The 11303-nt window shown below is 43.6% G+C and overlaps 1 protein-coding gene across 1 annotated transcript; it reads left to right on the top strand.

The window, feature by feature from the left end:
* The first annotated feature begins 8 nt into the window (after positions 1–8).
* LOC129603770 (ribonuclease inhibitor-like) lies at positions 9–4893 on the top strand. Its single transcript, XM_055506751.1, has 7 exons — positions 9–212; positions 722–892; positions 1030–1203; positions 1824–1997; positions 2409–2582; positions 4082–4128; positions 4249–4893. Exons 1-7 carry the CDS (start codon positions 100–102, stop codon positions 4779–4781), a joined length of 1386 nt encoding a protein of 461 aa, XP_055362726.1. The 5' UTR covers positions 9–99; the 3' UTR covers positions 4782–4893.
* Positions 4894–11303: the final 6410 nt, after the last annotated feature.

The following is an 11303-nucleotide window of genomic DNA, read 5'->3' as shown; positions in this document are numbered from 1 at the left end:
AACGACCACTCAGTCCATCAGCAGATCCAAGAGTTCCTGAAGTCAGAGAACAGATCAAAGAAGGAACTCTCCTTGATCCAGTGCTCAGCTCTGGCCTACATGCTGCAGATGTCAGAGGAGGTTCTGGATGAGTTGGACCTAAACCAGTACAAAACATCAAAGGAGGGACAATGGAGACTGATCCCAGCTGTGAGGAACTGCAGAAAGGCTCAGTAAGTCCAACGTTAATGTGATCATAATATTGTACAGCAACATGAAGCTGAAGCATCAGTGTTAAAGAGAAACACTTCACACACAGAATCTAAAAGTTCACAAAGTGAAAACATCAACTACTGGTTCCTAGAAAACATTGATCAAAGCAGCTGTAAAGTTAGTGAACATCAGGATCTTCTGTCTTTCTTTGCTTGATGGAGCTTTAAGTCAAATCCAACAGAGAACCTTTAGCTCTGAAGTGTTTCTGCTAAAAGCTTTTGACAGTTGACGTGTGATCACAGCTGACGGTTGTTTCTCTCAGTGGATGAAGCGTCTGCAATATGCTTCTATGATCTGTCTTTGGTTCTTCTGGTTCTGTCCAGACACACTTTGGTTCTAATCTCGATTTGGTGGAACCAACAGAGCTTCACACTTTGATGGATGAGACCAACTGAGCTACAGCTGTTTCAGCATCAATATTCATTAAGTCACTTCACATTTATAGACTTTATATTTTCTGTCATCACAGACTTTCTGGCTGTGGACTCACAAAGACTCACTGTGTAGTTGTGGCCTCAGCTCTGAAGTCCAATCCGTCACATCTGAAACATCTGGAGCTGAGTAGCAATGACCTGCAGGACTCAGTGGAGGTTCTGTGTGCTGGACTGGAGAGTCCTCACTGTCGACTGGAGACTCTGAGGTCAGTGTTCATGTTTTTCACCTCGTCACTTCAATTGTCTTACGTCACGCTGCTCGTTTTAGACTAAACATCAGTGATCGGGACAAATCTGACTCATCATTAATGCTTTAATCCAATCCCTTTGATTCTTCATACAGATTGAGTGGCTGCAGTTTGTCAGAGAGCAGCCGTGATTCTCTGGTCTCAGCACTGAAGTCCAACCCATCACATCTGACACATCTGGACCTGAGCTACAACAACCTGCAGGATTCAGGAGTGAAGCAGCTGTGTCGTTTTCTGGAGAGTCCTCACTGTCGACTGGAGACTCTGAGGTCAGTGTTTTTTCTGGTTCATGTTTTTCAGCTCGTCACTTCAAACGTCTTCACTTGAATCTAGAATGAAAAGAGACTCATACTTGTCAGAAACCACCAGCTGACATCAACACGTGTATAAATGTTGTGCTGGAGACTGGAGACTCTGAGGTCAGACTCCATGTTTTAGTTCTGTGTGAGCTTAATGTGTTCATGTTATTGACAGTTGTCTTCAGATGATTGTTGAGTTGAACATGTTCTCAGTGAGTGTGAGACACATGACAGAGCAGGAGGAGAGGTGAGCAGGTGAATGACAGCATCTGAGCTGTGAGATCCACTAACCACACATTTAACATGTGATGAGAAAGTTCCTCCTCTGTCTCGTTCCAGTGTCTGAACACAGACACAGAGAAACTGGAGGTTGAATCTTTGAGATGAGACATTGGAGTTTGTGTTCATCAGAGTTTAAACAGGAACATTTTAGTGAGGATCATATTGTTGGTTCTGTCTCCATCAAGACGACATGGAACAAACTAATGAATCACAATGAAGACACAAATGTGTTGTTGAGGAAATCATGACGACACCATGAGACACTGAATGGTTTCATTTCCATCTTAACCCACATCTTCATCTTTCAGACTGAGTGTGTGTGACCTGTCAGAGAGAAGCTGTGAAGCTCTGTCCTCAGTTCTCAGCTCTCAGTCCTCTAGTCTGAGAGAACTGGACCTGAGTAACAACAACCTGCAGGATTCAGGTGTAAAGCTACTGTCTGCTGGACTGAAGAGTCCTCACTGTCGACTGGAGACTCTCAGGTCAGGATTCATGATGCTAAAGATCATCTATGAAATGTGCAGAACACTCACATTGTCTGTAAAGTCTTTTAATGAGCTCAAACTACAGAACCAAGTTATTAAACAGGCATTAAGTCTAAACTGTGGAGGATCAGTAAACACTTTACATTTCTGTGTAAACTCTTTAATCACATTTTAAATGAGATGTAAAATGATTTACTCCTCCATCTTTGTTTTACTGGTCGTTCACCAGGTTTGTAAGTGTCTGACTCCAGTTTCCAGACTCTTATTGTCACGTTGCTGATGATCAGATCACATTTTAAGCAGGAACCTGTTAACAGTTCTTAGTGGTTCTCTCCACTGTGGATGCTCAAATGTGCCTCTAATCCAAACTGTAGTATGTAAGTGTGCTTTAACATTGTGTGTGTTCAGGCTGTCAGGCTGTCTGCTCTCAGAGGAAGCTTGTGTCTCTCTGGCCTCAGCTCTGAGCTCCAACCCCTCCCATCTGAGAGAGCTGGACCTGAGCTACAATCATCCAGGAGACTCAGGAGTGGAGCTGCTGTCTGCTGGAGTCAAGGATCCACACTGGAGACTGGACATTCTCAGGTATGGACACAACTACATGCAGTGTGTGATGGAGGAACAAGTAGGGATGTGGAGCTTTGGAATCAGAATCACAAATAGCTTTATTGCCAGGTCCTGTACAGTGCACAACTAGGACCTTGTCTTGGTGTTGGCACACCCAGGCAGCCATTTATGGCACCACGTCCCTGCTGACAGTGGAAGCAAGTTGCAGTAAAAAAACAATACAGTGCAGACAATGAGACTGTGGTGGTGGGGGGGTGTAGAAGTACGACTGTAGAAGTATGACCGAGGTCGACCAACATGTTTACAAGTCAGTCCAACAGTTGTCCTTGAAGGTAGACACAATAAGGGAGAGGATAGAGGCACAGCTAGTGAGCTAGATTGGACCCGGGAAAAGAGGGTGAAAGGGAGATGGGACGGAATAATACACAGCCAAGTCTGGTAACATTTTAACCATCCATGACTAATTTGTCTAGATGAAGCGTCCAAACGGTCAGAACTCAGGGCTTCAGCACCTCTTAAGGGTCCAGGGGGTCCCTGTGACATCTCCTCAAGCCTGTCGGACAAGGCTGTCGCCATAGTAACCAAGTGTTCAGTCTGTCTGCAGGCGTTATCCGTGTGTCTCTTGTCTTCCTCCAAACTGGTTGACATGTTATTTTTCAATCCATCAGTTCGGCCGTCCACTGGTGTAATTCCATCTGCCAAGTATCCCTGCACCCCAGGGCCATTTGTAACTCTACAGCCGGTGGACGTGCCAATGAGCCGGACGCAGATTTTCCAATCTTCCGATAAAGCAGGGCACCACCAAGGTCAATCATGAGTTGCCCTGTTATAAAAGTCCATAATATGAATAGATCCTCTGCATCCTTGATGTACAGTTGCTTTAGACACACAGGGCACCAGGAATCCCACACGTAACCAGAGGCAAAAGTCCCTGAGGGGCAGCTCTCCCTGTGATTCTTTTTGTGTGAAAACATTTAATCCAATGCACTGAGTGACCAGTTGATTAGCTCCATGTTCAAACAATATTCCAGAAGAGCAGATCAGGGAGCTCAGAAGAGACAGGACAAGAACATTGCAAGCAAAAGCAGAGTGGGAGCAGAGAGAAAAGACGTCTGCACTCCTCAAGGGGCAGAAGTAGAAGATCTTATGAACTTAGAACCCAACCTTGGAGTGTGTGATCATAACATTCACACACTCCAAGGTTCAGACTTCCTGTTCAGACTTCCTTCCCTAACACATTCAGACTTCCTGTGGTGCCACATTAGTTTGGTGGTGACAGAGTGAGACTGAAAGCAGGTGTCTGACACCAAAAGTGATGAAGTGAAATAGAGAAGTCAAAGCTTTTCTCCACGTCACCTCCTGCTCCGTAGATTCCAAGATAAGGATCCAACTCCTTAGTTGTTGCTGAATGTCCATCCCTACATACAAGCCTCCATCTGAACACAATCCTACAACAATGTGTGTGAGAGCCATGTAATGTCCATGTCTGCATGTCTCTGACCCCCTCCTCCTTTCAGGGTGGAGCCTGGTGGAGTCCGATGGTTGACACCAGGTCTGAGCAAGTGTAAGTGCGTTTTTACTGAGATCATTCAACATTCAACCATCTTCAAACTGTCATGAGTCATCATCAAACTGATGATAGATTAATAACTGCAGCTGGATTGTGTCTTGTTCTCTCTATCAGATTTCTGTCAACTCACCATCGACACAAACACAGTGAACGGGAAACTACAACTGTCTGACAACAACAGGAAGGTGGCACTAGTGGAGGAGAATCAGTCATATCCTGATCATCCAGACAGATTTAACCAATGTCATCAGCTGCTGTGTAGTAATGGTCTGACTGGTCGCTGTTACTGGGAGGTTGAGTGGAGAGGAATGGTTTATATATCAGTGAGTTACAGAGGAATTGGAAGGAAAGGAGACAGTGATGACTGTGTGTTTGGAGGCATCGATCAGTCCTGGAGTCTGTTCTGCTCTGATGTTAGTGGTTACTTTGTCAGTCACAACAACATAGTAACATTCATCTCCTCCTCTGTGTCTCACAGAGTATCAGTGTATGTGGACTGTCCTGCTGGTTCTCTGTCCTTCTACAGAGTCTCCTCTGACAAACTAATCCACCTTCACACCTTCAACACCACATTCACTGAACCTCTTTATCCTGGGTTTGGGTTCTTTTCTCCTGGTTCCTCAGTGTCTCTGTGTGATGCGTCGTAGTGAGAGTTTGATCCTGTCACAGAAACGTTGTCACTGTTGAACATAGTTCAGTCTGTTCACGTCTGTCTTGTTTTCAGATTCATGTATTAAACCAGTTTCTTTCTGAACCAGTTCTAAATGATTCCTTGTGAACTTCTTCCTTTTCTGTCCTTTAAAGGTGGAAGTGTCACGGGACAGACTTTTGATTCTATTTTCTTTATGGCTTTGTGCGTTTTTTAGTGTTTTAACTGCATGTTGTGTTTTATGAAGTGATCCTTTTAACAGTGAATGTTTTCTTGCATGTGTTTTAAGCACAGAGGTTGGACTGTTCTTGTCACACACACTCCCCTTGAGTAGACACAGGTGCGCGTAATTAAGGATGGACTGCGCCGGAAAGAAAAGGGCGGAGACAGAAGAGCACACAAGCTGGGCCGGAGCGACGGCACTCGAGCGAGGCGAGGCACAAGAGTCAGGACGATTCGCCGCGGAGAGCAGCAGCAGCTGTGCGTGGAGGAGGCGCGTGCAGGGCTGGAATCGAAGAGGCCACGTGCGTCGACGAGTCAAGAAGGGTGCGACAGCGTTCCAGCGGCCGCTGAGCGCAGGCAGCTCTGCACGGTGGCTCGTTAACGTCGCCTGAAAGACGATCCCAACACCTGGGGACACCAACGAAGAAGAGCGCGGTGGTCACCGGAGTCTGACACTGACGATGCTGGGACGTACGACGACCAGGGAACCGTAAACACATCATTTTTAAAATATTTGAACCGATTGTTTAGTGACTAGTTTTAATTACCACGTGGTTTTTAAACATTGTAATAAATTGTATTTGAACTTTTGAACTTGTGCTTCTTTTTACCACCTGCTCCCACAGGATTTGAACAAACCTGTTCTTAATTGGGTTTAGTTGTGGACTATTGTCTGCCTTCTTTTTAAATTGGTTTTATTACATTTTGCTTTCTTTAATCACATTCCGCCCGCCACAGAAGCTCTGGTGTGGGTGTGAGAATGTATCTGAGAGTGCATGGGTTCAGGTATGATTGAGTAGTTGTGTCTGTGTGTGTGGGTTGTTGTCACCTTACTGCTGCCCAGCTGGTGCCTTGACCACATCCTCATGTCTCGTCTCCAGCTCTGATCTTCCTCATCCCCCTGTTTTGTGTTTTACCACCATAGTTTGCTTATGAAGACAAATGGTTTTAATTCAGTCAGTAATATTTTTCTTATCATTTCTTTTGCAGTATAATAGAGAATGTAATAGAGAATTACATATTTACGTATCAACCCATCTCATACGTCTTTACTTATAATGACCATGTTAACATACTCATTGTTCTGCCCCGACATTGTGTTGCATTCACTAATTGTTATGTCTCATTTGTCTGTGGTCAAACACCGCTATCTGGTGGTTTGTGTGAAAATCAGCCTGTAACTGTCAAATAGAGTAAACGGCCCAACTGTAGCATGTGAGCTCTGGAAGTGGAAAGTCTGCTGTGTCTTCATGACTAGACTTGTGCTGAATAGACCTGTGAGACCTTCTGCTTTGTCTGAGCTGAAGCCAGTTTCCTGTTTGTCAAACATGTAGAGAAGATGCTTGTCATCATGGTGCAGGAGGAGAAGTTCCTCTTTCTAATAAACTATTAGTAAACTAAAGCCTACACAAAGGAATCTAAAAGCTTCTGGGCAGAAACGCTGGCCAGGGCTAGTGAGGCAGAAACAGAGGGAGGATCCTCACGCAACCACCACAACCACAAGTTACTGATTTTTACATTCATGTACATTTATTAAAAGGTTGGAGACAGAACATAAACAACAGAGCACAGAGGACTGTGGGGCATCAAGATGAACTAACATACACACACAAGGAGAAAACTAATGCTGCAAATGATACCAAGGTAACACAACTAAATGATCAGAACTCATTTAACGCAAAACCTTGATCAGGTCCGATCTGCCAGGATTTGGCAGATCGTAACACCTTATCAGTGTTTTGTTATTGTGTCTTTTCAGTTTTACATAAATAATGTGACGTAGTTTAAAGGTTGCTCGCAGGGCTGTGCACACACATTTTTAAAGGCAGTGGCCCAAAACAAAAGAGGGCAGTTACAGAATATTCAACTAAAAGACAAGGTAAGCTATTAATTTTCTACGATAATGATATCAATCAATCAATCAATGTTTATTTTTATGGTAGTTTTCATACATAAAAATGCAGCACAAAGTGCTTCACAGATTCCCTCCCAAAGGTTAAAAACGAATAAAAGTTAAAAGAATATAAAGAATAAAAAATAATTGTAAGAAGAAATAAGAAAAATACTTAACACCAATAAACCATACGACTCAACAGCAATAAAATATATAATGCAGAGGCTGAAACAGGAACAAATATATATGGCGCTCATGGTGGAGGATCAAAGCTCAGACCTTCTGCTTCACAGGGCGAGACTTTACACACTGAGCTACCAGATTTCTTTACAATATTATAAATATATTTTATGTAAATATACTGTAAGTGTTCATAATCCAGTCACCCTCAAGTTTCGGTCAAACAACTATCTTACCTGTAACTGCCTGCTCTGGCTGATCGCTCACTCTCTGACTCTTTGCAGCAGCAAAATTAACCTGTGACCACTGTGATTTGATGTTAGGATGAATCCAGTTGTTTTATGAAGCATCCACATTTGCTGAGTTAGTGGCAGCAGCTTTGCCTTGACTCCGATTTTATCTGGGTTTTGCCTCCACCAGTGCGAGGAAGCGCTCTTTAAGATTCAGATGCAGGCACAAACACGTGCCCGTGCACTGGCTTTTACCCACAGTTTATCATACGCTTTATCTGCCATCTGTTTGTGGTTGTGTGAGAAGAGGAGACCAAAGTAAAGTAGGATCACGCTCACAAAGGGAGACATTATGCTCATTGGCACAGACAGAGCGTATGGTGCTGTGAATCTGATGCCTGCTTGTGTCTGGAAGTCTTTCTTTATTAAAATCCTAGTCAGGTTTTAGACTGATATGCTGCTGTGTGATCAAATGCCAAACCAAGACTAGATCCAAAGAGTTGGATTCAGTTTTTATCTTTTAGTTTCTCTTTTAAACACCAACACAACATTGGTTTCATCCTTCGACTAATCAGCCTTGACAACAGAGACGAACACCGTGTTCCTCTCGGGAGCAGCCTGATCCGCTGGGTCACCATCGCCACACCATCATAACACCATCAATCACGCTCACATATTCACATGCTGATGCATACAATACAAAGCCAGCGCAGCGTTCCTCTTGCGAGGCTCCGCTGGGTGTCCAAGAGGTCCTTCCATCCTGTCACAGCACCATCATCGGCTGCTGCTACAAGCAGAGACACAGCAGGTGAAACCTGCAGACGCCTTTTTCTCCTGTAGCAACTAACACTGGAATTCAATGTGAAATCTGACTAATGGACCCAGTGTCCAGACTCTACTCACCAATTATGATTTGTATAGCAATAAACTGAAGAACGTACCCGGTTATTGTGTAAACAGTGCAGTTTTGTTCCTCAGGTTGACACTAATGACTTATAGCTCAGAGGACACAGGGTAGGTATAGGTTCGGTGACTCATGTTTTTCATTACTCGTCTTCTACACAGATTGATGCACAGATTGAACCACTGTCTGCATTCAGAATATGTGCCTTCTGTTTGGCGATTGACTCTTGACTTAAGTGGAAGGTGAATGAGAAATCATATCTTTCTTCCAGCCTCCATTTAACTTAGATTCAATTTGATCTGGACTCAGTCGTATTTACAAGTCGCTCGACTGAAGGAGAAACTGTTTTTCTTATTTTAATATTCAGCCCAGCTGATACACACTAGCCTGGTGTGATTCCTTTTTGCCTAATCATCATTCTACATCAGCCTCAGACTCCGGCCGTGGTGCATTCTGGGTCACACTCATTACCTGGTCATGCTGTGATAACACCTTGAACTACTGTAAACCTGCCCCTATTAGCTGCTGTGCTGCAAAAGAGTAGTGAAGAACACAAACAGCAATGAAGAGTCAACCAAAGAGACTGTGCTCTGCTCTGTTCCCCTGAGCAGCTTATTAATAATTGAGAGTTTTGCAATGGCAGATCTCTCATGATTCCCCCTCTGTGCCTGCGACAGACTCCTCATGGGTAGAGACGACTCTTAAACCTCTTCCTTTGCCGCTGTACATTTTTGACTGAAGGCAGCCACACTATGTCCCTGTTTTGAAGTGTGACGATGCATTGATGCCAGTGCAAATACGATAGGAGGAATAAAATCCCTGCGTGTCAGAGAAAACAGGTCATGACAAAGAAGAGAAACACAGTATTTGTGTACAGTACTGTATGTATGTATTCTGTCCCTGGTAGTGTTTCTCCCATGGGCTGGCCTGTCATTATACAGTGCACTGCAGTATAATATGGTATAATACAAAATATAGTGTATAGTTCATTCGTTATGTTCGTAGTGGTGTCCTTCAGGACTACCCACCACTTTGAGGGCAGCTTAGCAACAGTGGCAGCTGATTTTGCATGAGGTTTATTTATATGCAGTAAATGGGTGGAACGTCTTTATCCTTGACTTTTGTTTTCATGATTTTGGGGTTATATAACCAAACAGTGACTTTCTTAACACCTTTATCTGGTTGTCTGGTAGAATTTCTGCATCTGTTTCTTTCTCAGCCTTATCTTTGGCCCCCGTGAGACTCTAAATCTCCTGTGCTACATCAGTTCAATTCAATTCAATTCAATTTTATTTATATAGCGCCAAATCACAACAAAGTTATCTCGAGGCACTTTACAAAGTAAGGTTTAAGACCTTACACAACTAAACCCAACAGATCCCACATAGAACAAGCTTTTAATCACAGTTTGACAGTAACAGTGGAGAGGAAAAACTCCCTCTCTAACGAAGAAGAAACCATCTGCCGCGGTGGGGGTTGTAGGGTGATAGACAGTTTAGAAGTAAACTTTAGTTTTAGGAGTAATTAATAAATCTGAGTTATAAATTGCTACTCCTCCCCCACCTCTACCTGTACTTCTAGGAACATTATAGTTGATGTGACTTATTGGAGTCGACTCATTTAAAGTAACATATTCATCCTGCTGCAGCCAGTTTTCAGTGAGACAGAACAGATCTATGTGATGGTCACGTATCAAGTCATTTATTAACAAGGATTTAGATGAGAGACATCTGATATTTAATAAACCACACTTTATTAACTTACTGTTACTTTGTTCTGTAAGAGGAACTTTTGATGTTTATTAAATTCTGGTAAGTCACTCCTCTTTAATTTGTGTGTGACTTGTACTGTATAGTTTAGGTGGTCGGGGAGCAGACGCAGTCTCTATGCGATAACTAAGACTAAGAGTGGGTGGCGGCTGTAGAGAACGTGCAGAGAGGCGTGTAAGACTGCGACTCTGCGTCCTGGGCTCCACTCTGAGTTGTCACGGAGTGGGAAGACTAAGCAACATGGCCATGTTACTAGAAAGGCTACCAGAGAGGCTCCGTTCAACGTGGGATGGACGCCGTGTCTTCTAATCAGCCCAGGTTTTCCCCAAAAAGTGCTCCAATTAGCCACAAAGTCCACATCGTTTGTAGGACACCACCTAGACAACCAGCAATGGAGCGATGACAGCTATATTGTACATTTCATCGCTGGTCACATTGGGGAGGGGTCCAGAGAAAACTTCTATTCCATCCTTTGATGTGATTAGACTTTTCACTGTACAGTTGACCCTGTTCCTGGGTCAGTTTGCTATTTCACTGCTGCGTCCCTCCAGTCCTTGACCACTATCCAACATCTCCTTTTTATGCATCACTGTGTTGCTTGGATTTGGTACAAAGGGGTAAAATCAATGCTGGAGAGATTTTGGGGTGTGGGTTTATATAAAGGTGCTGACTAAGCGCCTCCCACTCAGACATTTGATTTTTATGTACTGTAACAGTTTACTTCTGGCTTTTCTTCAGGCTTTTGAGGTTATTCTAGTGCAGCTGGCCTAAAGAATCATAACTGGGTGTGATAACTCCTGATCATTTACAATTCAGTGCCTTAAGTACATTTAAATTGGCTGCTAACTGCCTTCCAGGACTAAAGGAGTAAATCACTCTGATAAAGATTTGTGCAGAATCACTGTGATGACAAATTATTGATGGGCTGATGTAACTTTGCCGCGCACCTGTTTGCTTGTGTAACTCCATCCTTTGCTCCATCCATCCATCTGTCGAGCTATTAGCTCCTGGCAACCACTGGGCCCTTAGATAAACACAGCTGCTCCCCTGCATCTGCAGACAGGAGTTGGAGCCGCTGATAGGACTGGATCAGCTGGTTCTGCCTAATAGTGGGCTCAGACATGGATAAAAGTTGCTGGCAGCGTCCGCCCCCAAGTGAGTCTGCAGATTTAGGGGTGTGTTATCAAGTAAACGGTGGTCTAAAACATATATGAGTTTTTAGGAGTTAGCTTGTTGTGTTTTAGAGGTGTTTTTGTCAAAGCCAAGCTACTCTATTAATCTCATGTCAATATATTTATGAATAATAGCTTGTAAAAGTGAT

Source organism: Betta splendens, unplaced genomic scaffold (genome assembly GCF_900634795.4).
Source record: "Betta splendens unplaced genomic scaffold, fBetSpl5.4 scaffold_31, whole genome shotgun sequence".
Lineage (NCBI taxonomy): Eukaryota > Metazoa > Chordata > Actinopteri > Anabantiformes > Osphronemidae > Betta > Betta splendens.
This window is presented reverse-complemented; position numbering and strand designations above follow the sequence as displayed.

Excerpts from the sequence above, each read along its gene's own strand:
- LOC129603770 (XM_055506751.1), top strand. The coding sequence starts at position 100 with ATGCTGCAGATGTCAGAGGAGGTTCTGGATGAGTTGGACCTAAACCAG. Across the intron at positions 893-1,029 it reads TGTCGACTGGAGACTCTGAG|ATTGAGTGGCTGCAGTTTGT; the intron begins GTCAGTGTTCAT and ends TTCTTCATACAG. Across the intron at positions 2,583-4,081 it reads TGGAGACTGGACATTCTCAG|GGTGGAGCCTGGTGGAGTCC; the intron begins GTATGGACACAA and ends TCCTCCTTTCAG.